This window comes from Babylonia areolata, chromosome 6 (assembly GCF_041734735.1).
Source record: "Babylonia areolata isolate BAREFJ2019XMU chromosome 6, ASM4173473v1, whole genome shotgun sequence".
Taxonomy (NCBI): domain Eukaryota; kingdom Metazoa; phylum Mollusca; class Gastropoda; order Neogastropoda; family Buccinidae; genus Babylonia; species Babylonia areolata.
The window spans coordinates 41,192,369-41,220,193 of NC_134881.1; the positions used below are offsets into that span (position 1 = coordinate 41,192,369).

General features: G+C 41.9%; 3 protein-coding genes across 4 annotated transcripts in view; 1 reads left to right on the plus strand and 2 right to left on the minus strand.

The window, feature by feature from the left end:
- The window catches only part of LOC143283016 (ectonucleotide pyrophosphatase/phosphodiesterase family member 5-like), a 19,225-nt gene extending 13,672 nt beyond the window's left edge, over window positions 1-5,553 (minus strand). Inside the window, exons 1-3 of the mRNA XM_076589005.1 lie at window positions 4,536-5,553; window positions 3,675-3,860; window positions 1,993-2,226 (exon numbers count right to left, since the gene is read on the minus strand). Coding sequence (XP_076445120.1) covers window positions 1,993-2,226; window positions 3,675-3,860; window positions 4,536-5,421 — 1,306 coding nt within the window. The 5' untranslated portion in view covers window positions 5,422-5,553. The remainder of the gene's footprint in view (window positions 1-1,992; window positions 2,227-3,674; window positions 3,861-4,535) is intronic.
- A 5,505-nt stretch (window positions 5,554-11,058) lies between these two features.
- On the plus strand, window positions 11,059-21,409 carry LOC143283404 (alpha-crystallin B chain-like). The gene is made up of 3 exons (XM_076589620.1): window positions 11,059-11,394; window positions 18,239-18,415; window positions 19,915-21,409. Exons 1-3 carry the CDS (start codon window positions 11,164-11,166, stop codon window positions 20,062-20,064), a joined length of 558 nt encoding a protein of 185 aa, XP_076445735.1. The 5' UTR covers window positions 11,059-11,163; the 3' UTR covers window positions 20,065-21,409.
- A 2,636-nt stretch (window positions 21,410-24,045) lies between these two features.
- Window positions 24,046-27,825, minus strand: part of LOC143283017 (adenylate kinase 9-like) — a 68,778-nt gene continuing 64,998 nt past the window's right edge. For both annotated transcript variants that reach the window (XM_076589008.1, XM_076589007.1), the window contains 2 exons: window positions 27,389-27,606; window positions 24,046-25,936 (listed from right to left, as the gene is read on the minus strand). In XM_076589008.1, the coding sequence (XP_076445123.1) occupies window positions 25,725-25,936; window positions 27,389-27,606 (430 nt within the window). In that variant the 3' untranslated portion in view covers window positions 24,046-25,724. The remainder of the gene's footprint in view (window positions 25,937-27,388; window positions 27,607-27,825) is intronic.

Here is a 27,825-nt window from a genome sequence, read left to right on the forward strand (position 1 = left end):
ATGTTCTTGTTTCCATAACCCACCGAAAGCTGACATGGATTACAGGATCTTTAAAGTGATCTTATGCTTGCATATACACACGAAGGGGGTTCAGGCACTGGCAGGTCTGCACATATGTTGACCTGGGAGATCGTAAAAATCTCCACCCTTTACCCACCAGGCGCCGTCACCGTGATTCGAATCCGGGACCCTCAGATTGAAAGTCCAATGCTTTAACCATTTGGCTATGGTGCACATGCACCACGAACAGTTTGAAAATTTTGCTATAAAAAAAAATAAATGTTTTAGCAAAAAATATTACACTTATTCAGTGCCGCTAGTGGTTCATAAACAACAGATGTGGATTTACTGTGTAAAAAAAAAAAAAAAAAAAAAAAAAATCCAAGAAAGCAACTCTTGTTATGAGTTGTGCTCACACATTACATTGACTGCACACACACACACACCACTGTTTGCAGAAGAAAGGGGGGGAAAAAAGCAGTCTCAGCATTTCACCATGCACCCAAGAAGGACACTGTGTAAGTTTCCAAGTGTTCCTTAACTTTTTGTGAAACCTGTATCACTATCAGTGTATGTGATGCTGATCAATATAGATATAAAAATATATACATGCGTACAGTCGATACATGGAGCCTCACATTTTCCAGACTGTTGCACAAGACTTTTTGCATCACTTAACCCCCTCCCTCTCTGTCTCTCCATTTAATTCCTTTTCCTTCCTTTCATTGTTACAACTTCTTTGTTTGGTGGAGGAAAGGGGATTCAATCATTTTGTTCTTTCAGATAAAAATCACACAGAGACACACAGACACACACAGTGTCTCTCTCTCTCTCTCACACACACACACACACACACACACACACACAAGCACAGAACAAAATGCACTCTCCTGCCACACAAATGCAGAAACTGTATCCTTGCACTATGCTCAAGACAAAATTACTGTGTCACAACAACGCTACATTGCTGTCTCATGTATGGTCGTGCAGACATGTCTGGGGACACTCACACAGCATGTGCACACTGTTCCATTTATCAGAAAGATCTTTAACAAGTGCTGATTCTAATTACAATACTCGACGGGCGCAATAGCCGAATGGTTAAAGCGTTGGACTTTCAATCTGAGGGTCCCGGGTTCGAATCACGATGACGGCGCCTGGTGGGTAAAGGGTGGAGATTTTTACGATCTCCCAGGTCACCATATGTGCAGACCTGCCAGTGCCTGAACCCCCTTCGTGTGTGTACGCAAGCAGAAAATCAAATACGCACGTTAAAGATCCTGTAATCCATGTCAGCGTTCGGTGGGTTATGGAAACAAGAACATACCCAGCATGCACATCCCCGAAAACGGAGTATGGCTGCCTACATGGCGGGATAAAAACGGTCATACACGTAAAAGCCCACTCGCGTATATACGAGTGAACGTGGGAGTTGCAGCCTACGAACGAAGAAGAAGAAGATTACAATACTCCCTCACTGTCTCGGCGCTCTGACCGAGTGTTATCCACAGGCTCATGAAATGCAATCTATCAATTCATTCATGTATATATAGATGACAACTGTAATGTAACCTACACTGCAACCTTCCAGATCCTGTGTTCTTCTTTCAGATGAGATGTGGCACGCTCATGCTGCATGACGTCTTCCAGAAACAGACATGGTCTGTTGCTGATACTGTGATAGTGATAGTGATGCATAATAATTATATATATATATATGTTATATATATACATCTCCTGGGGCTTTAAAAACACATCTCCACCTACACCCCCCCACACACAAACACACACACCAAACCCCTTCACACACATTGTACACACACACACACACACACCCCCTCCACACACACACACACACACACCCACGAAACCCCTTCACACACACACACACACACCAACAAAACCCCTTCACACACAAACACAAACACACACCACACCCCTTCACACACACACACACACACACACACACACACACACAAAACAATGCCTTACATGTTCCAAACGTCATGACGGTGGTCTTCTCATCCTTCTCCCTCAGCAGGGGCAGCAGGGGATGCAGGGACCCGTTGTTGGGGGCGGGGACCAGGCCCAGGAGGTGGCACATCAGGGGGTACACGTCCACGTTCTCGAAGGAGGCCACCTCTGCCCCCTTGCGGAACCCCGGCCCCATGGCTAGGAAGTACGGGTGCATGTCCTGCAGGCTGTTGTTGTACCCGTGGTTCCCTTCTGGAGTGTACGGAGGGAAACAAACATTAATTTTTGTTGTTGTTTTTTTTTTTCATGCATTCATGATTGATGATTGTTAGAAGAGATCTATGTGACCTGTTGTTTTTGTTTTGAGGAAAACAAACTTTATAATTTTATATGTATGTGTATATATATATATATATGTATAATCAACTCATGACTGTTCGGAGATCTGTTTGACTTGTTAAAAAGTTGTTTTTGTTTGCAGGAAAACAAACATTTTTTTTTTCTTTTTCAAATCCAGTCATGATTGCTAGGCGATCTAACTATGTGACTTCTTTTTGTTTGCAGGAAAACAAACATTTTTTTTTTCTTTTTCAAATCTATTCATGATTGTTAGGAGATCTATCTATGTATCTTTCTATGTGACTTGTTTTTGTTCGGAGGATTTTTTTTTTTTTTTTTCATCCATTCATGATTCTTGGGAGATGTGATGTGATTTGTCTTTGTTTTGATTTGTAATTTTGTTTTGTTTTGGTTGTGTTGTGCTGTGTTTGCCAATCTGGCAGCTTTTTGAAGTTTAAACTGAATAATTTTTTTAATATGATGAGCAGGGGGCAGGGTGGTGTTTGTGTGTGTGTGTGTGTGTGTGTGTGTGTGTGTGTTTGTGTGTGTGCGCATGTGTATACATGTGTGTGTGTGTGTGTGTGTGTGTGTGTGTTCATGTGCACATTAAAGTCATAAAAATCTATCATTCTATGCAAGTGTGAATAATGATTTTTTTTAATATACTATAATAAAATATAATAATATAATAATATACTATATAATGCCTATTCTGCAAAATAGGGCTCTAGACATTTGTCTATAACAGTAAAAGTATAATTTCTATAGATGCATGTGTATCACTATCAGGCTATCACACACAAGACTGCCTCAGTGTCATGGCAAGATTTTTCAAAACTGAATTCGTGAATAGACAGATAGATAGATAGATATGATTATGCTGCACCAGATATATATATGCTATTAAAGAAATATCAAAATATGGGGTGAGAGGAAGCAAATGCCTGATCTATATTAATTATTATATATCACAATATATATATATATAATTATAAGACCCAACACACTGGTCAGGCCTCGAGACAAAGACTGAATGAGAGCCAATCAAATGCAGCAAGAAAAAATACAGATTTATCAAAGTAAATTACTGATAATATAAACCATTAACCATAATAAAACTGAAAATGAAATATGGCAAACAGACAAAATAAGTAAACAAATCAAAATAAAATCAAATCAAAAAGATATTTAGATTAGAACCAACAGAATTAATCATTAAAATAAGAATAACAATAATGGGCCACATGCAGTGATGCACACTTACCCACATGTGCACACACAGAGACCGACAGTCACACACACACACACTCACAAAACACACACACACACACACACACACACACACTCTACAGTCTACTCACTGGCTGTCCATGTGGAATGATTGAACACTATGGAATAGTTTTCCCTGGCAGACACGAGGATGGGCATGATGCGACGATTGTGTGTGAAATGGAACTCCTCAGGGATTGTGCTCTTGTTGTACACCTTGAAGTTGGGGTTACTCTTGGCCCCGGCTGACAAATTGGCAAAGACCTCTTCCTCCAGTCCTGGGGTTCAGACAGACACTTTTCTTTTTTAACTACTGAATAGCTAGTCCAATGTAATTTAACAAAACAAAAAAGTTTAATTTTTCACCAGCTTGGTTTTTGTACGGTCTATAACTTGTGTAAGTATAATCATACAATATACATATATTCCATAACATATATATATATATATATATATATATATATATATATATATATATATATAATGTATATGAAATTGAAAATACAAATTACAATGTTATATAACTATATCAGTATATATGTTATCTTATATGTCTTTTGAGAATCTACCCCTGTGGAATTATTTTCAGTTTCATGGAGTGGTCCCACTCCCAGCAAGTCAAGGAACTTATCTTGTCTTTTGTACATAATGGTTATGATCACAAATTTCCTTTCCGGTCCTCATATCCCTTTTCTCACTAACAGCAGAAGTAACGACAAAAGAAGAACTTTCTTTTACAAAAATTTATGCGGAGTGGACAGTTGGCCATAGAACTTAAACTGTGTTAACAGTAATAACACACCTGACTCAAAACTGAGATATATGGGAAGTTCTTCTGTACAAAGTATTGGTATCACTAGCCTAATCTCTGTAAGCTCAAAAGGAAAAAGACTTTAATATAATTCTAATGACAACAAAGAATAAAAAAGAAGAAAATAAACTAAATAGTTTACCTTCATTAGGTAGAATAGCTGCCTCAGGAGAAGAGCTGAAAATTCTGTAGCTGTTTGGGTCGATATAATCATCCAGATTCACAATACGGTTTGGCCCTGTCGCTGTAAAACCATGGTCACTGGTGAGAATGATGTTTACATCATCTAACAAGTCAGCCTCCTCCAATTTCTTCAAGAGATGCCCAACCACTTTATCCAGCGTCCCAATCATGGCTGTCACCTCTGGCGAGTCTGGGCCAAACTTATGTCCTGTGTGGTCGGGTTCTTCATAATAAATCAGCCCTAGGTTCACAGGGTACGTGCTTTTGAACCACTCAATGGTTTCATCGATGCGGGTTTCGATGGTCATGTCTCCATCAAAAGGCACATGGCGTGTTGGTACAACCCCTTTGATGGGGGCTTCACAACCCACCCACATCATGCACCCTGATCGTCCGCTCTTCTTCTGTACTTGATTAGTGACCCAGATCGGTTCCGCTCCAACATCGAACCAACGCGACGCAGCCATCTGCGATCGGTTTTCCACTTCGAAAGTTTCATTGAGAACAGGATCGAACATGGTGTTGCCAACAATGCCATGACTCTCTTCATACAATCCCGTGACAAGAGTGAAATGGTTGGGCAGCGTTTTCGTTATGAACGCGTCCTTCATCCCATAACGAGCTTGCCCGCCATTGCGAATAATTCGATCGAAATTCGGGGTACTTGTTCGGGAGAGATAGTCCCACCTGAACCCGTCGAAAGATATGATGATAACTTTGGGACTCTCTTCGTGATCTTCTCTGTGTGGCCTGCCTCCGTGTCCATAAACTGACCATAGAAGAACCGACATCAATGTACACACATAAACGGCCTGATTCGCAAAACTGCCCATCAGTTGAGGCATTGTTGCTGCGTAAAATTGGATAACGATGTCCCACCAACAGAAATCACTTGATACTTTCCACCACAGTTATCCACTTCTTCCTGGAGGCACCTTCCTGTGTGGTCATGCGCCTCAAGCAGGCACTATCACGAGACGAAGCAAAACAAAGTCTGTGGGTTACGTCTTTTTACCGCAAAAATCTATTTACAGAAACCGGGCGAAGCCAAGCAAACAATTTTGTGTTATTCTCATGGTGCGTGTTTTGCCCGCAGTCAAAACATGAAAGTTGACCACTTCTGATTTGAAGTGTTTTTTTGCTGTTGTTTTTTTTTTAGTTATTCTGTTAATTTTGAGTTCAGTCAGAAGAATAGTTTGGTTTCTACTCAGTCAACTGAGTCAGTTGCCGGACTGCTGAGAGAACTGACCAATGGAGCCGGGTCAGTTCACTGAATTAATTGCATTTCTAGCTTATCAATTTTTGTTCTGAAACAAACATAATTATCATGTATGCTGAACTAATCGGAAACTTCTTCGTTCGTGGGCTGCAACTCCCACGTTCACTCGTACGTACACGAGCCCGAGTGAGCTTTTACGGGCACTGCTTGAGTGTATGACCGTCAGTTTTCAGTCTCCCCGGCCGGCCATGTAGGCAGCCATCCTCCGTTTTCGGGGGTGTGCATGCTGAGCATGTTCTTGCTTCCATTACCCACTGAACGCTGACATGGATTACAAGATATTTATTTTATCACCGCACGACGCGATTACTCAGTGGCACACTTAGGCCTATAACTGTATGCAGTCTGGCCTTAGGGCGACACCAGGCTGACGGACTCCACACAGATGGACATCCATTGCTCTTCCCTGATAAGAGGCTCTGTCAGGGCGACCGAATATTTTCCCTCACCACATAGAACACCCTTCTATGGATACCAACAAAACCCTGTCTCGCGTACACCTCGGGGATCAGCTGCATTGCACGAGACATAAATTCAGATCCCTAAAACCCCAAAACCGGCGTGGCAAAAGAGGTGGGAAGAGATTGTGCTTAGGTAGCAGAATGACAAAAGCAGAGCGGCTCTCAAAATAATTCTTTAGAATCGGCAGCTGGAATTGCTCCAGCGCGAGAATGAGAATTTCAACAGTTGAGAAACTGGCATATGATTTTGACATTTTATGTCTCCAAGAAACCAGGACAAGTGCAGACAGACCAATACATTTTGAGAATTTCACAGTATTCAAAGGAATGAAGGAAGAGGAGTAGCAATCATACTGAACAAGAACCTAAAAAACAAAATTTCCACCATAAATCTAGAGAAATGCCTACGCTACCTAGGAATACAGTTCGACAGGATGCTGACCTTCAGAAAACATACGGAAAATACTGTTCTCAAATGCAAAAAGGGTCTTTCAGTCTTAAAAGCAATGGCAACCAAAGGTATTGAACAACGCCACCTCTTCCTGCTATATCAATCACTCGTCTTCAGCGTGATCGACTACGGACTTGGGCTAACAACGCCGTCTCAAAGCAACCTCCTAAAATTAGAAAGAGTTCAAAATGAAGCTATGAGACTGATCCTTGGAACAACAAAAGACAAGCCCACGGAAACCATGCGATACCTGCTTGACCTTCCTTCAGTGCAGGCCAGAAACAAGTTAGAACAGGTTAAGACCTACTTCAGAGCATAAGAAAACCCTCAAAACCCACTGCATGACGCAGTCAAAGAATCAAAAGGCAGCCGTCTAGGACGAGGAAGATCATGGATGGGCAAGCAGAAGACACAATCCAGCTAGTATACCGACTAAAAGACGTGAAAGAAACAAAGAATGCGAGAAAAACCCCGAAAACCCACTCTAGGAAGACATTGTCGGGAATGGCCAGAGGGCAAAACTGATGCAGAAGTGAAGCTACAAATGGAAGAAAACAGTAAAGATGAGGACATCATCATATACACAGATGGCTCAGTCACCAAAGACCAATCTGGTTGGGGATTCACTGCGAAACAAAATGGAAAAACAATTAGGTAAGAGAATGCTGCCTACAAAGTCACAACCTCCAGCCTAACGATGGAAGTTGAAGCTGTGACACATGCCCTCCAGTGGCTATCGTCTATCCATATGCCCAGAAACCAATATACCATGATTCTAACCGACTCAATGAACCTCATACAGAAAATTGAAAATGGAATGGGAAGCCCAGAGTGGCATAAGGCAATGCGCAACTGTCAGATTAAAAAAACTTACATGGTCATACTGCCCGGGACATGCAGGTGTTAAGGGGAATGAGCGAGCTGACAGACTTGCTGGTCACGCAACAACAACGAGCGGCCTACATCTAGGAAAATGGGAAATCCTCAGAGAAGTTAAAGAATATCAAAAAGAACAGGTACAAGGCCATCACACCATCGATCGCCTCAAAGAAATAAAGGTAGAGAGAGTGAGCGGCCGTAAGTCTAGCATGAAAGGTAGAGCACGATGCTTTGCAAATCAAACAAATATCGGCATCATTTCCAAACCAACATTGCGCAAATTTCTTCAAATCGGAACAGAGTCTCTGTGGGCTTTTCCAAATACAATAGACTGAGCAACACACTAGACGCCACATTCTTGGCATCAGAGATCTTTTTCACACCCCTCTTGTGGCCAATCAGTGGTGGCCTCTTTGCGTGTGTGTATGCGTGTGTTTGTGGGTCTGTGTGTTTGTGTGTTTGTGTGCGTGTGTGCGTGCGCGAGGGTGTAAGTGTACACAAGTGTCAGATGAGTTCTGTGCACGTGGCGGGGGGAGGAGGGGGGTAATGAGGTATGTGTGTGTATGCATGCCTACATAGTGGGAGCAACAGAATATTGGAACGTGCAGGTGTGCATATATATATATATTTGGGGTGGGGTTGGGGGATATGGGCGTATGTGTGTGTGCTTGTACAAGTAAGTGTGGCTGTGTGTGTGTGTGTGCCGTGGAAGCTGCGATACGTAGCCTAGAAATGAGTGTGTGGAGGAGGGGGGCTGGTGGGCGGAGGGGGGTGGGGGGGGGGTGCAGGGTAACGTGTGTGTGTGTGTGTGTGTTGGGGCTTACGTTTATGTGTATTTGACCGTGCTTTCATATCTGTGAAACTACATGTTTGTTGTATATCTGTTATGCATAATTATGTGTGTGTATGTGCGAATGTGTGTCTGCATGTTTCACATTTATTTGCTCATTTATCATCATTGTTGTCTTTTTTTATTGACTCACTTGTGCAAACAAAGTGAGTCTATGTCTTAACCCGGTGTTCGGTTGTCTGTGTCTGTCTGTGTGTCTGCGTGTCCGTGGTAAACTTTAACATTGCCATTTTCCTGCAAATACTTTGTCAGTTGACACCAAATTTGGCAAAAAAAATAGGAAAAATTCACTTCTTTCCAGTCATCTTGTTTAAAACAGTCTTGTACTTCTGGGACGGGCACAATTTTTTTTTTTTTTTTTAAGAAGTCAAATTATATGCAAACTGAATTTACTGTTATATTTATATATTTTCAATTCTCTAAATTTGGCACTTTGATCTGATAGTTTGACACAACAACAAGAGCAGTCATTTTTATCATTTTTTGTTTAAACAGGAACTTCTTTTGCTAAGCATGGAAGTTATATTTATTTTGCATGTCTTTGGTGCAGACAGTAAAGAAGGGAAATTAATCTGTAATTAATGCTAGGGGGCTTAATTTGCTTTAAACTTATCTTTCTCATCTTAAACATTACATTTTGAAATTATACTCAATACTTAAAAAGCTTGTGTGCTTTACTCTCAGTGTACAGGGCTTTCACTATGATCATTCGCCCAAGTGGTCTTTTTCGGAAAATATTAAAATCAATACAACGAGTGGACTTTATAGATATATTGGCTGAGTTTTTGACCTGCCCGTTCAATCCTATATTCAATCGGCAATACACGATAACATGTGGTGGAAAGTTGGAGAAGGAGACTGTTAAATATTTATTCAGAGAAAGATTTGTCAACGCCTCATCACTTACTGGATTATGCCTCAAACTGCCATAAAAATATCCACAGAATAAGTCGGAATTCGCAGTTTAATATAATAAACCATCAGAGTTATTACCCTTGAATTGATTAAACGTAAAAATTTCCAGTCTTGACTTTTCTCAAAATGAAGCCCTTTTCACTTCATACGACGTTTAGAAGTACTCGTACTTGGCTCTACATGTTATTAGTTTAACAAAATACTCAAATTTCCTATCAACTTTAAAACTATAAAACTAGAATGAACATAAAAGAGAAATTGAATCGACCATGTCAGCTGGGTGCCAGTGTAACTAAGCTGGTACATCTATCTAGATCCAGAGAAAACGGCTAAATGTTGCAGTGTGATTGCGGCGATAGCCACGTCTCCTTTACCGCGGACTTAAAAAGAATTTTTAATTGCCCTTAAAGATGTTTTGAATGCCCAAGATACACCAGAATAATATGATTTAAACAGCGTTCTCACTCGATTTATCGCCCTTTAAAAAAGCATGTTTAAATATTATGTTTTTGAACATCAAACAACGCGCTACGATAGTGTAATGGGTAAGACAGTTTCTTCTCACCCGAACAATTGGGGTTCGAATCTGCCGTTAGGAATTTTTTTTTTCTTCTTCTTTTTCTTATAACCCGAAGCTTTATAATAACAAATATAGAACACATTTTAACGATTACATTTTTTAAAAGTGTATCACAAGTGACTCTTGAAGGCCTTGCCTCTCTTGTTATCTATTTATTTTATTTTATTTTATCTATGTATTTATTTTTGTGCGCTTACAGTTGCCTTCATCAAGTTTTTGCGCCTTATAGATATTATCATTATTAGTAGTAGTTCTCTTTTATGTATTTATCAATTATTTATTTATTTATTTATTTACTTATTTCTTTTTTATATATTCATTTATTTATTCATTTATGTTTTGTTTTTTGTTGTTGTTGTTTGTTGTTTGTTTGTTGTTGTTTTTTTTGGGGGGGGGGTTCTGAAGGCCTGACTAAGCGCGTTGGGTTACGCTGCTGGTCAGGCATCTGCTTGGCAGATGTGGTGTAGCGTATATGGATTTGTCCGAAGGCAGTGACGCCTCCTTGAGCGACTGACACTGATTAGGCCTATATATGTGTATTAGTGTCAGCCGGTTGGTTCGCATGCATAAATAAACAGTGAGTACACACACACACACACACACACTGCGTGGGCACACACGCACGCACCGGGGCGCACAGAGAGAGAGAGGGGGGGGGGGGGGGGGAGAGAGAACCGCTTTCCGGACAAGGTGCATTGAATTGCCTGCAGGAATCAGTGTGACACCGCTGTTTGCGTCTCAGTGAACACGTGCTCATGAAAAGCTGCAGTTCATGAAAGATCGTGCACGAAACGCCCGTGTGCTGCTTCACTGAAGACTGAGACAGACACAAGACAGAGAGAGATTGAGCACGGTGTGCTTTGCCTCTGTGAGAGAGAGAGAGAGAGAGAGAGAGAGAGAGAGAGAGAGAGATCGTGTTTGTTCGAAAACCTCGTAAACATTGCATCCATTGCACGTGCAATGCATTCGTCAGACTTCTAGAACACCCCTCTCCTCACCCCTACTCAAGCTGTCCTATAAAACCACTGAGTGTTGAGATTGCGGCTGCTGCTTCAGTTTGAGAAGTGCCTCCTGGAAACATCGACTGACGACGAGGCTGGGCATATTGGTTCAACGTCACTGGAAGAAGACGACTTTATTGCACGTACGTATACATTCAACAGCAAAAAAAGATGGCCCTGAATGCTCTGCTTCGCGGTTTCTGGGACGACCCGTGGGAGAGACTGAGGGAGCCCTCACTGCTGTTCGATCAGCACTTTGGCAACCTGGTTCCTGACGACTTCTACAGCCCTGGTGCCATCGGTTATCCGAGCCGTTGTGTCGCGTGTCCGGGTCACGGGGGACATCACCAGCTGCATCATCGAGTGCGAGCACCACCACCTCGTGAGACCGGTGTTTCAGAGGTAAGCTCCAATATTCATCCTCCTCCCAGCCACTCCACTCTTTACTGGGCCTCCACTCCCTGTTCTCTCTTCTCAGCTCCCCTCCCCCTTTCAAAAAAAGCTCTGTGGTTTATGTGTGTGTGTGTGGATGGATGGATAGATAGGTAGATGGGCAATAAACACATTTCTTCTCCTTCACTCCTCAAAATGACTGGCACAGTGAACGTCCACGCCTGGTTGTGAACACTAATCATTCCGCTTTGAGGGGGAAATATGTATATTGTCATTTGATACAACTCGATCCCACCTTTTCGAAATTCAAGTATAGAAATTAATTTCATATTTCCACCCTCAGCCCAGTTTTCCACGACGTCCATCTTTCAAAGATGGTTGATCGTGACCAGTAAGTCGAACGCACTGAAAAGAAAAGAGAAAAAAAAAAACCCACGTACAAGTCTGGATACATTCAACCGCCACGATTATAACTATAGTCTGTTTGCCGCATACTCGCGTGAGAAGACTGGAGAAGGGTCCGAGCCGAATAATCGAGCCGAAAGTCACAAGTGAAGAATTACGTGTCTCGACATTTTCCCCCCTTAACTCTTAGTATTGGGTCGCCAGACAAAACTGTTAACCATAATTATTCCTACAGGTGTATAGTTGTACGTGTGAAAAGTTTCAAAAGCTGGGCCTCTGCAAATGGTATGTAAAACAATGTCATCCTTTTTTTTCTTTTTTTTTCTTTTTTTCATGTCTTCCTCTTTGCGTCTCAACAGCCGCTTCCTTTGAGGATTGTTTTAGCAAGGCCAGTGGATCTTGATGCGTGTCCATACACACCCCCAGACTTGAAAGAGCTTAGTGAGGGGACCTGACGAAGCGAAGGGGGAGCTCATTTCAAAGTGAAGTGTTTGAATCTGGGCCGGTGCATGTCAGTGTAGACAGAGTGGATCCGAAGCCAGTCGTAGAGCGAGATGGGTTGTAGAGGTGAAGGCAACCACAGAGACAGGAAGGGGCAGATTTGTGAATACATTTATAACAAAAAATGCAGATCTTGTACTTTATTCTGTGTGAGACAGGGGGCCAATGGAGATGTTGTAAAAGAGGAGCGATGTGCTCAAATCTTTTCTTTCTGAGGACACGTCGGGCAGCAGAGTTTGTATGCGCTGGGGGTTGAAGCAGGCAAACCAAACAATAGAGTTGCAGTAGTCGAGGCGAGAGAATGAAACGAGTAGTCTAGATGTTGCATCGGTGGACAGATATTTCCGAATGGAACTGATGCGCCGTAATAAAAGAACACTATCCCTTCAATGTACAGATGTAGGCGGCAATACCTACCTTACTTCCCTTGTGCTTTTCCGTTTATAAGATGGAAAAAATTGTAAATTGGATAGAATTTTAAATTTTGATAACATTATAATATAGCCTATACTCTACATTTCTTCCTCTCCACTCTTTGACTGGCCTTCTTTGCGGCGTCATTCGACAGGGGAAGAAATGTGGAGAATATATTACAATGTTGTTTAAACAAATAAGCAATTTTCCGTCTTCGGAACGAAACCGAACGGAAAGAACACAGGGGAAGAAATATGGATATTACCCAGACCTAAAAGGTTTAATTTAAGATAGGGCTTCGGCATTTCGTCCCCCATGCTTCCTGATCATAAATGAGACGATCTGAATCGTGTTTACAAACGACTGATGAGAAAACTCGACTAAAAGCAAGGGTTTAGTTTGTAGCCGGGGGCATTTTCAGCCATCAGCTGCTCCTATCCCCACTCCGTCCCATCCCACCCCCTCCAAGCAAAATCGGTGTCAACACGGATGACGGATCAGCTGGTTGTAGCGGGTTGTGAAGACTCGTGATTAAACTGGGATGTGTTAAAATATCTCCGTCACCAACACAGCTTGGAACAGAAGCTGGCAATGTTCACTGAGGATGCTGGTGAAGTAATAGCTAGACCTGCCCGATGGTATCGAGGCTATGTCATAGTACTATTCTGCGCGAGTTGTGAACTGCGTGGTACAAGTACCATTTAAGTTATCGTTATTTTATAACTGAAACTGAAACCATAACTGATGCTTTAGTTGTTGGAGCTCAGAATATAATGCAATGATTCATGCGCTCATACATGGATGCGCGTACCGCGGACAGACGCATGCAATTGGATGAGATGGGCGCAAGAGCCTTGGGAGTGGTCAGATGGATTCGACATTCAGAGAGTGCACTTTGATGGCTTCGATCATTTGTTTTTCTATCTTCCAGGTCGAGAGATGTACTGACCGTAAGGAAAGTTCATTTTATGATGGGTTCGCGGAACTGATGAATTGTAATGATATATTGCGCCTTTACACGCACATTTCTGTGCTTTAAAATGGCTGCCAGCACATGGTATGCTTATTGAAAGAAATCCCACAAGAAAGAGCAATCCCACGCGCTTACTGTCATTTAACGATAAAACATGGAATAGCGAGAAAGCGTACGTGGTCCTTCCCTTGCCGTGTTTTCTCTCAATGTGAGAAAGCGTCAGTTAATTGGGAGTTCCCCTCATTAATAAGCATTTCCTTTGTCATCTTGGTTTTCTCTTGTTTCCTGACACAAATCCTAGAGATGAGTGGTTTCGATGGATATTCTTTTTTTTTTTTTTTTTTTTTTTTTAGGCCATTGCCCCATATGAAAGGGTCAAGTCTCAAAAATGTTTGAAAAACAAAACAATCCACGAATCATACCATGTTAAGTGACATATAGGCCTACAAAGTAATGCATGATATACACAATACATCTGCTTGGCTAACAGGACTCTGTTCAGTTATACACGATTTTTTTTATAAGTATGATATTGCTCAGTCAATTACACGAACACATAAGTGGTTCGTAGCTTAGACGATTTGTACAGACAGATTTCTGAGGGTGTGTTCGTGAGTAACGATTAGTCTAAACTGATCGGGATATTAGTTATGTCTCAGTGATGTGTTGTACTCTTAAATTATTCAAGACAGGACAAAGTGCACAGTGCACTTCTGTTTATCCTTCTGGCAAAGTTGACCTAATAAATCGGCCTGTTGTGTACTCTATACGGTAAGTATGGGTAATTTCGAACAGCGTCTAATTGCGAACGATTCGTATTCTGCCGCACTTCGAAGCGTACCTAACGGTTGCATTTCACAATACAATGTCTGCTTCGACCTTTTTCTTATACTTTGATGAATATCCATTTCCAAGAAACAGTCAAACATCAGCTATTTCTATTTCCGCGCTTTTTCTTCTCTTTGCGCACCACTGCTGACCAAAGTTACAAACGTGCTCACAAAATGCTAAAACCAATTGAAGCATGTTGTAGGACTTGAACTTTGACAAAGTTAAAAATAGTTGATTTGATCGGATATGTTGAATGCGCATTGCTAGTGCTGGGAGAATTTTAGAAAGCATATTGGTGAGATTGAGATCAGATCGTCAGTTTGAGAGGCATCTGCAAAATAGTGTCGTTTGCAATCAGACAATTGGATATTTTGACGCGAGTCTATTCGCGAACGATGCTGCACAGCTACTGAGCACTCTCAAAAGGATGTTTGTGTGCGGTGTGGGGTGTGTGTGTTTAAATGTCTGTCTGTGTGTTTGTGTGCATGTGTGATAAAAACCAACAATACAACAGTCCGGTGCGATGTTCCAATAATAAGTCTGAGTTCAAGACCTGCTTCTGTTTTGTTTGTCAACAGTACCCAAAGCAATCGTTCGCAATTAGACTTGCCTGTTCGCATTTACCCTCAGGCACATCTGCCATTTCAAACGTCGACAAATCGTGGAAAAGAATGAGCGGACTAACTTTTCCTGGTGCAACCAGTTGGAGAAAGCTTTCGAAAACAAAAGAACTACGTTCGACTATCATACGACATCATTTTTTACAGTGCACACGTTGAGCTGGTCGTTTCGACTGGATCGTTCGCAGTTACCCATACCTACCCAGACGTAACTTATGTAATTTCCAAAATGCCAACACTCAAGTCTTGTCATTCCATCCTTTAAATGTCTATCAGTAAAATACGTCGGGTATACTGCAACAGATTCTGTAAACATTTAATCTTTCACTGTTGGATAAATCCTACAGAGAAAGAGAGGGAGAGAAATGAAGACAGCGATGAAGACTTGACAATGACAGCGTTAGCGAGGACATCGATGACATTGGAACTGACACCTAACTACTGCATTTCACATGAGACGGACCATTGCAATGCACCAACCTCAAATTCAACATCGGAATTAAAGCAAACAGCAAATTATGGCCGTGTGTGTAACTCGAACAGAACTAATACCAAACCGTGACCTCGGTCTTCACGACGGATGTTGAAAATAGCATCAAAATTAGGCTGTTGAAACAACTTTCTGCACAAATGTGATAGTTCCACAATGCTATACCAGAACGTACGGAACGTGGAAACGGGACCAAATTAAGTTTTGATATTTTTTTAATGCAGCCTTTTGTCACATTTGTTTAGAATGTTCTTTCAGTTCACGTCTGTTCATATGTATCTGAACATCCATGACATTCCCATGCAACGTCTTACATTAGCTTCTCGATTTCAGAATCAGTGGGTGTGCAACACCTATCCTATGCTTATGACCTAAGTGAAGTCCAAGTCGGTGATAAATAACTACGGCACTGTGTGTGTGTGTGTGTGTGTGTGTGTCAGAGAGACAGAGTTGCACCTGTCCTGTTCAACCTCCTCAGAAGTCCAAGGCAATGATTAAATAGTTATTGTATTTGTATTTGTATTTATTTTTATCACAAGATTTCTGAGAAATTTGGGCTGCTGTCCCCAGGGAGTGCGTCGCTACACTACAGCGCCACCCTTTTTTTTCTTTTCCTGCGTACAGTTTTTGACTCACTTGTGTAAACAAAGTGAGTCTGTTTTAACCTGGTGTTCGGTTGTGTGTGTGTGTGTGTGTGTGTGTATCCGTGTGTCTGTGTGTCCGTGGTAAACTTTAACATTGACATTTTCTCTGCAAATACTTTGTCAGTTGACACCAAATTTGGCATAAAAATAGGGAAAATTCAGTTCTTTCCAGTCATCTTGTTTAAAGCAATATTGCACCTCTGGGATGGGCACAAAAAAAATAAAAAAAGAAGCCTAATTATATGCAAACTGCATTTACTATTATATTTATATTTTTTGTATCCTCTAAACTTGGCACTTTGACCTCTTTGACACAACTAGAGGAGTCATCATTTTTTGTTCAAACAGGAACTTCTTTAGCTAAGCATGGTATTTTTATTTATTTTGCAAACGTTTTGGTGCAGATAGTAAAAAAGGGAAATTACTCTGTAATTAATGCTAGGAACGTAATTTATCACAAGTGAGTCTTGAATGCCTTGCCTCTCTTGTTTTATTTGTATTTCCTATCGAAATGGATTTTTCTACAGAATTTTGCCAGGAACAGCCCTTTTGTTGCCGTGGGTTCTTTACGTGCGCTAAGTGCATGCTGCACACGGGACCTCGGTTTATCGTCTCATCTGAATAACTAGCATCCAGACCACCACTCAAGGTCTAGTGGAAGGGGAGAAAATATCGGCGGCTGAGCCGTGATTCGAACCAGCGCGCTCAGATTCTCTCGCTTCCTAGGCGGATGTGTTACCTCTAGGCCATCACTTCGTCATCAATTACGGCACCGCTGTGTGTACAACACTGTCCCGGCTGTACAGCCTCCTCAGTGAAGTCTAAGGCAATAATATAATTACGTCACTGTGTCACGTGCAAAACCTGACGTTTAACCTCCAATAAAAGTCCAGGGCAATAATTGTACAATAAGTTCAACACTTTGCGTTTGACACCTTTACTGTACAGCCTCCTCAGAGAGAAGTCCAACTGAGGCAATAATATAATATAATAATCTGACTCATCTCAAGTGTGCTTTTTCATTCATATGAACACACTGGATGTTTTCCATTGTCAGATAGCGGTTCATGTTTTTTAAGGCATATTTATTGTCAACTGGATTATGTAAGGAGCTTTGAGCAGCATTGGTGCTGGATATCGCGCCATAGAAAAACTATGTATAATTATTATTATTACTACTACGGCACTGTATTTCCAACACCCTGTCCTGTTCAACCTCAAAAAGTTCAGGGGCAATAATTGTATATAAATATAATCACGAAACTATTTGTGTTAACACCTCAGTGAAGTGAAAGGCAGGGCAACATCCACAGTGAAGTCAAAGGCAGTACAGAGTATTATGACTTGACATCTACATGATTGAGGCCTTGTAACACACCTGTTCACGTCCCAAGCTCTCGATTAACTTCAGTCCATGCGTGGCGAGCAGTTCCCCCGAGATCTACTGAATGCACTTGTGGTCAGTTTGCAGGTCCTTCCAATGGTAAATTAAATGAAATGAAATTATGGTGCTTAAAGCCTCGCGGACCACTAAGGCCATCTCAAGTCTATCGTGACGTTAATACCTACTACAAGGGTAAAAAAAACAATAAAAACGAGTCACCACTTTAAGCTTTCCACTCGAAGTTTAAAAAACCTTCCATAGTTTAAAACCTTCAAATCTGATTAAAAATGTTCACTTTCAAGAAGTCCATCAGCGCCCACGGAGGGACATCACGAAACAAGATCTTCAAAGAAACTGCCGTGTAATGTCTGTGTCTAACGTCATGCAGATCCCAACAGTCAAGGAGCACGAGTTTCACGGTGAGAGGCTCATCACAGGGAATACATCAGGGGCATCTTCCCCCTTCAGCAAGTGTTTCCAATGGTTGTCAAGACGTCGTTTGAACTGAAGGCGGCGACTCGGTGATGGAGCTGTGACTACTTGATCTGGAAGTTCATTCCTTGCCGAGACCACCCTCTGTTTCCTGTGCAGGTGGCCAACACGGACAAGGAGTTCCGCATCAACATGGACATGCGGCAGTTCCGGCCCGAGGAGATCCACATCAAGACGAAGGAAAAGCGCCTCATCATCAGTGCCCGCCACGAGGAGCGGCCTGACGAACATGGCTTCATCGCACGGGAGTTCACACGACAGTACGTCCTACCCAAGGTAAGGATTGATTTACATTGGAACCGTTTGAATAGATCGTCTCTTAGCCCTTTCACTGCCGAACTCCGCATTTATGCAGCAGCAAAGTAGAGGACCCATGTCACTGAAGGGTGACCAGATCGTTAGTCTGTTATCCATGAACCTACTGCCCCTAATGTTCAGTGGTAGGGCAGGCCATATTTTCTACACATTACAGGTGGAATTCCCAGCTATTGTTAGACACCGTATTTTCTGTGTTTATGGCACAAAGGAATTTTGCACTCTAAATTGACTGGCGGTGAAAGGGTTAAGCATGTTATAAGCTTTAAGCTTGTTGGTGCTCCTTTGTCTTTGCATTGTAATCATGTGTACTGTTGAACAATTAAAGATTTTTTATATATATGTATATAATTTAAACCGTCTATTGAATTCCTTCCATTTCAAGAATTGGTTAATATGACCGTTTGAATAGAACGTCTCTTAAAATCCTTCCTGTTTAAGAATTGGTTAACAATATGACCGTTTGAACAAAATGTCTCTTAAATTCCTTTCTATTCAAGAATTGCATAACAATTTGACCGCTTAAATAGAATGTCACTTAAATTTCCTGTTTAGGAATTGGACAACAATTTGACCGTTTGAACAGAACGTCACTTAAATTTCCTGTTGAGGAATTGGATAACAGTTTGACCGTTTCAATAGAATGTCACTTAAATTTCCTGTTTAGGAATTGGACAACAATTTGACCGTTTGAACAGAACGTCACTTAAATTTCCTGTTGTTGAGGAATTGGATAACAGTTTGACCGTTTCAATCGAATGTCACTTAAATTCCTTCCTATCTTTGACTTGACTTTGATGGGGTGGATTGGAGCCTGGTCGGCAATATACACAGCATACTTGGAAGTTGCTCTGAACTGGCCAAAATCGTAAATTGAAGACTGATTCTTTCAGAGAGTACTATACTTTCCATTTTCCCCCCAGAGTCAGACACTGCACACAATGTAGTAGTTTCTGCCTCTGGACCATGATCACACTTGGAATAAGCTCCAAGCTCTTTTTCGTCACTTTCGTCAAAACAATTTTCCGATTCGGCACTCGGCTCTTTCACTGACGTCTTGCCTTCAGTAGAACGTCTTTTTCCAAAGTAGCAACAACGCAAACCGAAGTCTCGTGCGCAGCACGCACTTGGTGAACTGAAATAGAACCCATGGCAACGAGAGTGTACAGATTTTTTCCACTGATAGGCACACAAAACTGTATACGCATGCAGTCAAGGCCTGACTAAGCATGTTGGGTTATGCTTCTGGTCAGGCATCTGCCCAGCAGATGTGGTGTAGATCTGTCCGAACGCAGTGGCCCCTCCTTGAGACGGATCGAAACTGAAACTGAAACCAGAGGTAGGTATATGTAGAGGTCGGATGGGGGGAAGGGAGGGGGGGGGGGGCTTTCCGTATTTTTAATGCTTTAGCTCACTGAGGGCACGAGCTGTGTGAACGTGTTCACTGTGTGTGTGTGTAGGATGTGGATCCAGACACGGTGACGTCCTCGCTGAGCCGAGATGGCGTGCTGACCCTGAAGGCCCCCAAGAAGGCCATAGAGGCTTCCCAGGAGCGGTCCATCCCCATCACCCACGAGACGGAAGTGCAGGAAGAACAGAGTGAACAATGATGGCGTTGTGAAACAGTTTGAATCCCACAACATACCGGGTCAAACGTTTTTTTCCTCACTTTTTTTTTCTTCAGTTGGATAGTTTATTAACAAAGTTTCCTTTTGGAGTTTCGTGATTACTAATAATGAATAAAGTGTTTTTGTTGTTTCATCTCTCCTAGATGAAAATGACTCGGTGTTTTTGTTTTTCGCTCTCCTTCACACTTAGACAGCGAAGTTTGCCTAGAGTTTGATATAGTGATGATAAAAAATTGAGGTTGACAACTGATTCTTGTTTTGTTTCTTTCATGGGTGATAAAGGATTTGAAAGACTGATAGAAGAATGCAGTTTTTGTTTGTCAGCCAGGCCAGATTCCTTGTGTGCAAGTTCTGTTTTGCCAGTAACGCTGATTCTGCTGATGTACTGTGCTTAAACAATTGCCTTCTATATGAAAAGGTCCTATAGAAATCGTGATTTAGAGCAGGTTTTTCCCCTGTTAAAATTTGATCTTGGTTCATGATAAAAATGTTAACATGTTCCTGGTTCCGACACCAAAACCCATGTCAATGATATTCAGTTTTCGCTATATAAAAACCACCTTATAGAGAGAGCTAGAGTCCTGTTCGAAAGTGAAAGTTTAAAAACAAAAGAACACTGGCCATTAAGGAGAAGCGTGAGCGAAGGAAGTAGGGCTCAACTTCTGGAGACGTTTTCCCTTGCAATACCTGTGGGAAGTGCTGCGAATCCAGAATCGGCCTCTTCTCCCATATGAGGGACACACACCGACAGATAAGTCTGCCTGCCTACTCATCGGTCGGACCGACGGGAGACTCCATGAGAGAGCTCGAGTCCTGTTCGAAAGTGGTGACAAACTTATCCTGTTAACCACCTAAATCTGTTTCCAACCTTTGCTGACCACAGCAAAAGAGCAGTTAGACAGTAGTATGAAAACTATGCCAATTGAGGTTAATCTCTATTTCCTTTAAGGTCAGATTGAATATTTTGATTCTCTCATAAAAAGTTTCCTCAAATGTTTGACAAATTGTTAATCAGATGTGATAAAAAGAGAACATTTGACCTCCACATTGTGATCATGTCTTGTTTCACTAAAGGTAAGATTCAAAATGATTTGTAGGTGTTCAACTTTATGTACTAACTACATAAGATTCAGCGATATGTAACAATATCATTATTGATATTATGATGCTTTGGAGATGAACAAGCTTGTTGAAACAGTAAATGCTAAAATATGCACACATTGTTTCTGCACTGGCAAAAATCTCATTCTGTTTGTGTACAATATTCATGTTTTGTTTTGGTTGTCATTGCTGGTTTATTAACTTATTAAAATAATGAAGCTGGTCACCGTGTGTGTATGTGTACCTGCATGCTTGCATGTGTGTGTGTGTGCACATGATTTTATTTAAACAAAAATTTTCAGTGTAAGCATGCACGACAACAAATTATTGCTGGTTCTTCTTCCTCGTTCGCCTCCCATTAGATGAGCAGCCCGGTGTCCTCGATGAAGACTGCCGTCCATCGCAGCTCCTCCAGGGTGCCGTACAGTTTGGCTTCCACTGCTGTCGGTGTTGGCCAGTACTTCCTCCTGGATGCTGCATGCGTCCCCCAGTTTTGAAGGATGTGGTCGGTTGTCATTGGTCCCTCACAAGGGCACTCTACTCTGTCCAATGCCAAATTTTGTGTGTATGTGGTGGAGCAGGCGGTTGTGTCCAGTCCTCAGGCGGAAGATCTTGACCTGTTCCCGTTGTTCCAGCAAATGGTATGTCTTCTGGGTTATATTTGGGGTGCTGGAGGCGCCACTTTATTCCTTGCTGTGCCTTGATGATTGTCTTCATTTCATCGTATGACACCAGTTTATTGGCCTGCTCCTTCTGTGCACTGTCTTTTGCCAGAATGTCCGCTTTTTCGTTGCCTCTGATGCCACAGTGTGCTGGTACCCATTGTATCACCACTTTCTCCACTCTGGCACTCAGGGCAACAAGGGCTGAAGTGATATGGTTCTGTTCTTTGCAGCGGGAGTTCTTGAGGGCTTGGAGTACGGAGAGAGCGTCTGAGAACACTACCACCTGCCCTGATGTTCTTGTGGAGTTCTGCGAGACTGTTGTGGATGCCTCAGAGGGCTTCTCGCTCAGCTCGGAAGTTGGAGTATTTTCCTGTTGGGATTGCAATTTCTTCATCTCCGTCTTTGTATCGGAAGATTCCAGCTCCACCATCCCTCGTTGCTTCTGTGGCGGAGCCATCTGTAAAGACATGGGTCCAGTCTTCCTGGGGGTACTGGTTGCAGATGTACTCCATGGCCTGGGCCTTCCTTTGGGTGTCTGACTGTGTTCCTCTCTTCTCCACTCTGGGAATGCTGGTGACGACTGTTGGGAACACCTGCCTCTTCCAAGATGGGTGGGTGACATTTGCCGGGATAGGCTTTGCTTCGTGTTCCATCAAGACTGGGGTTTGTCTTTCAAGGCGTCTTGACTGGTGGATGAAGCTGCCTCTTTTCACCTGGCTCTTGGTGGGTCAGCTCATTCTGTTGTTCATTGGATGGTTTTCAAGGCGTTAGAATTTTGATGTCTGGATGAGGATCTTTGTGTCCCTTCTGTCCTCCAGTGACTGTAGCCCAGTGATCTCCATCTTCAGGATTGGGGTGGATCTCATGGCGCCAGTCCGTCCCTGCAAGTTTCTTCATGATCGCCAGTCTGTTTGGCCCTGCTACAGCATCTGGTGATCTGTTTCCAAGTGAGCCTGCGGTCAAAGGTCTCTCCTAGGTAGGTAGGTGTGGGTTTTATTGCTGGTTGATATATTTTGAACCAACACCGGCCCACTGAAAACGTGTACACATTTCTATTGCAGTGGTGACTGCCATCGATGTTGCTTAGACAGCAGACAGAAAATATATCCGGCGTAGTTTATGCCTCTTGACTTCCACGTTTTGATTATGCATCATTTCTTCTTCTGTTAATCCCCCCTTGACATAAAGCCTAATAAGCTAAAAAAAAAAAAATAAAAAAAAAATCATTGTATCTGAGTGGTCTATTTCCTTATGGCTGGTAAGATGTCTCTTACATTTTTATTTTTAGTGCTTTGACATTGTGTACAAATTACGTTTTCAACTGGCTTTCATGAGTACATATCCGTTAAGGTTACAATAACTTGAGAGGCCAAATGAAACTGTAAAACTGTAGTTTATACATGGTGTAAATTTGTCTGTGAAGTCTATTCTCTTTAAAAAGGAAATTTTGCTCCAAACTTGAGCCTGTCTGTGTGCCGGTTTTTATTAATCAGAAGTTTGCTTTCTGAGCAGTTCTTTCCGTGGAGTTCAGATTAGTTTTGTCGGCTGTTTGCTACTTGACATTCTTTTTGAACTATCATTTACCCCCGAAAGTGAAGTATGGCTGCCTTCATGGTGGGGGTAAACATGGTCATACATGTAAAAGCCCCCTCGTTTATATACAAGAGGACATGGGAATTGCAACCCACCTTCTTCTGCGTTCGTGGGCTGCAACTCCCACGTTCACTCGTATGCACACGAGTGGAATTTTACGTGTATGACCGTTTTTACCCCGCCATGTAGGCAGCCATACCCCGCTTTCGGGGGTGTGCATGCTGGGTATGGTCCCGTTTCCATAACCCACCGAACGCTGACATGGATTACAGGATCTTTAACGTGCGTATTATCTTCTGCTTGTATATGTACACATGAAGGGGGTTCAGGCACTAGCAGGTCTGCACATATGTTGACCTGGGAGATCGTAAAAATCTCCACCCTTTACCCACCAGGCGCCGTCACCGTGATTCGAACACGGGACCCTCAGATTGAAAGTCCAACGCTTAACCACTCGGCTATTGCACCCGTCGCAGCCCACCCAAAGTACTATCATTTGTAATTATATATAAGTGAATTAAGAGTTGCAGTGCTCTCTCCTGATCTCTCCCATGCTCTCTCTCAATCTCTTCCTCTCTTCTCTTCACTTTTCAAAGACACTGCGCAAAAGTCAAAACGGCTTTAATAAATACATTTGGCATGGACTTAACATCATCATATCACTGTAAAAATTATGTAAATGTATATATCACAGCCCTCATAAAACAATCGCATAAAATAATTCACAGGAAAAGCATGGTACGGCTGTCTCCATGTAAAAAAATATATATATATATATATATTAAAAAAATAAATAAAATAAAAAGCCAAGACACATTTCCACTCTGGAAAGAAATCTGCTGTCTCTTTTCAAAGGAAAAATACACAATGTTCAAATACTCAAGCATTTGTCTCTCCTTCAGAACAAAAACACAAATGTTCACAATTTTAAAAGTGATGTTTATATATATAATTTTTTAGAAAGTAGCAATTCAAATAAGCATCGATTTTTGAAAGAAATGCACAACTGGTTCCATCTTGCAGCTGTTGTATGTTCTTTCAGATAATTTTTGGAAGAATATGCTCATCACATTACTGCATATAAATAATGAAATCTTTTTGTTTTACATTCCTTTGTATAATACTTGTATACAAAAAAAAAAAAATCTCCCAGTAATTCTTTTATATCTTTAACAGTATAGTCTGCATTTATTGCTCTCATAAAAATTGACAGCAGTATTGTTGCACCTCGGTCTTTTACCTGGTAGTTTTCTCCGAAGTCTCTTTGGTAAAGTTCTCTTACTTTTTTTTCTCTCTCTCAAAGTGAAAGGTGATTATTTTGGCTTGTTTGCTGGTGCTGAAATTGTGACACGGGAAAAGTGATGCTTCAGATTAATTTTCCAAACTGAAAAAGTGACTATCGGTTCTGAGAATGGAGTGATTTTGTGCTTCATTTGCATTTTATCTCTGAAGTCTGTTGAAAAAAGGTTTTTAAAATAATCAAAAATATATACATCAATATAATGCACATAAACTAAATTTACACTATATCTAAAATGCTTTTTTCTATGTACAGATATTTTTGTCACAGAATAAAGACTAATTTGAGAAGGAAAAAAAAGCAGCATACCATTACAAAAGACTAATAGTGACAAAATAAAGAGGGTTTGTCCTAAAAGGTTAACCATACAACCTAACATTGCATGAATGCACAGTTAATTTCCATTTGACAGAGGAAAACACTCATTAACACAACAACAAAGGAATTCTCACACACATACATCTCTCGTGCACATGCACGCACACACACACACATGGTCATACAAAACGACGCTTCTACACATAACACTTTTGGGAATTTGAATTATGAGACGATGAGACAAAACACTGTACAGCCACACTAGATTCTGTCATTACACTGTTGTGTAAGCCTTCAGAAGCAGCATCGATCTACCTTTCCTCATGTGTGTGGATGCACTCAAGACATGTGTGTGAGTGAATGAAACTGAAAGGATGAAGGGAGAAGGAAAAAGCACATTCAAAGAGTACCTGTGTATGCGCACACATACATGTATATTTGTCATCTGACCGTCTGTACACTTGTTTACAAGTATCTGTGTGAGTGAATCTGTATGGCTGTGTGCAAGCATGGACAAGAGAATACCCCCTTTTTCACAAGGATTGCCAACCACAAAAAAAAAAATCACTCTGTCATTCACTCTCAACAGCCAGTGGACCAAACAGCAGCCACGGATCCTCAGCTTGGTTTTAAGGACAACTTCCTACATGAGCAAGGCCACCGACTCAAGAGATCCAGGTGGCTGTGGGTTCGATTCCTTTCAAAGCGAAGAAGACCTCGAGCTTGGAGTCGAAATCAGCCGGCCTCTCGTTGGGGTCCCGGTAGCGCACTGTCATGTTGTCGCCGAGGAAACGGATCAGGTTGCAGGTCTCTTCAAACTTCTGCAGCTTCTGTTTGTACTTTTTCCGCACATAGTCTGAGCTTCTGGGGTTGAAGGCTGGAAACAGACAACACACACACACACACACACACACACACACGTAAATTATGAGATTCTCAATCAACAAGTAAAAAATAATACTACATCTTCAAGATACATTCAGGATTCTCTCTCAACACCTTGATCAGCTCATGCGGCCAATGCGGGTAGCCATCTCGAGAGAGTGTGAGGGGGGGTGGGGGGATTGGGGGAAACACGAAACACTGACACAACCAAACTGATTAGACATTAAAATGGACAATGACAAAGCCAGTTCCTATGCTGGGCGAACAGCAAATCTTCGGAACAGAATTCTAGGAGGCAGATTCAGGATACACCAAAACTGTTACTCTTCCACCAGATATCACAGAATACTGACTCTCAATGGTAAACAATACAAGCAAGCACAGACAAGCTTTGCCAAACAACCTGGGCAGCTGACAAAGGACGATTACCACTTTTTTGTGCACTTTTCAATGGTGTAACTGATTTTTCTGATTTAAAAATGATGCATTATCAAGAGGAAGAAGTCCCAAGTAAAACAACAATGTCCTACATTCTGAGCAGCATGCATCGGCAGCAGTCAAGGATTTAAAACACGCATCCACACAAGCACACACACACACACACTTTTTTGTGCACTTTTCAATGGTGTAACTGATTTTTCCGATTTAAAAATGATGCATTATCAAGAGGAAGTCCCGAGTAAAACAACAATGTCCTACATTCTGAGCAGCGTGCATCGGCAGCAGTCAAGGATTTAAAACACGCATCCACACACACACACACACACACACACACGCACTACACACACACACACACACACACACACACACACACACATACATACATTGAATTATTGATCTTTCAGGTGTTACTCCATGCAGAGAAAAGAATGAAGGACGTACTTGGGTTTGAACTAGCAAGCAGCCAGACAACCAAGTGAATTTTATACAAAAAAGTTACATGTATGATGGTCAGTTGTGTCCAGTTATGACCATCAGGACCCAAATGCTGTCCCGACTATCTAGACTAGAACTTGATTACAGCGGAGAGTGTCCTGCCCAAATTACAGTCCCCACTCTCTCAGCCAAGAGGGCTTTAGGACAGTTGATGGGATGATCCCATAACACCAGTTAGCCCCTTAGGCTGGGCTGCAGCACAAAGCGCCAGTGCAATCTTGCCTTCGAGTTTGAGAGTCAAAGTCCTTCACAAAAGACTAAGCTGTAAATGACTTCCCATTGCAGTGGAGAAACCATTGACTGTATAGCTGTCGCTTTGCTGCTGGACCAACTTAAGTTTAATCTATTCCTGGTATAAGTTGAGCATTGATTCTTAAAAAAAAAATCATAATTCACATGATTATACAGCTCCCACCTTGCTGTTGGCCCAACTGTAAGCTTAATCAATCTCTGATATAAGCCCAGCACTGAGCCATTTAAAAAGATTTTTTTTTGTTAATTTACAGACCTTTCAGATGGTAAGCCACGTAGAGAAGCGCGGAGCGTGAGGACGAGATGAAGGGGTACTTGGGTTTGAAGTTTCCCGTGGCGGTGAGGGCAGAGATGAGGGCAGAGGCCACCCCTTGCTCCATGTATCCCAGCATGGGCAGGCCCATCATGGGCAGGGTCTCCTTGCGAGGCGGCAGCTTGTGGGGCAGCTGCAGGTTCCAGTAGTCTTCAGGCAGGCTGAGGGAAGAAAGGAGAGGAGGAGAAAAAAAAAAGAGATAAAAATTCACCTGAGAAACAGTGATGCTGATGAGCATTTCTTCTTCCTCTTCTTCTTCAATCGTGGGCTGCAACTCCCACGTTCACTCGTATTAATACGAGTGGGCTTTAATCAATGTGTCCATTTTTACCCTGCTATGTTGACAGCCATACTACATTTTCGGGGGTGTGCATGCTGGG

Coding starts and splice junctions, on each gene's coding strand:
- LOC143283404 (XM_076589620.1), top strand. CDS start 11,164: ATGGCCCTGAATGCTCTGCTTCGCGGTTTCTGGGACGACCCGTGGGAG. Junction 11,395..18,238: donor GTGAGACCGGTGTTTCAGAG/GTAAGCTCCAAT, acceptor TTTCCTGTGCAG/GTGGCCAACACGGACAAGGA. Junction 18,416..19,914: donor GACAGTACGTCCTACCCAAG/GTAAGGATTGAT, acceptor GTGTGTGTGTAG/GATGTGGATCCAGACACGGT.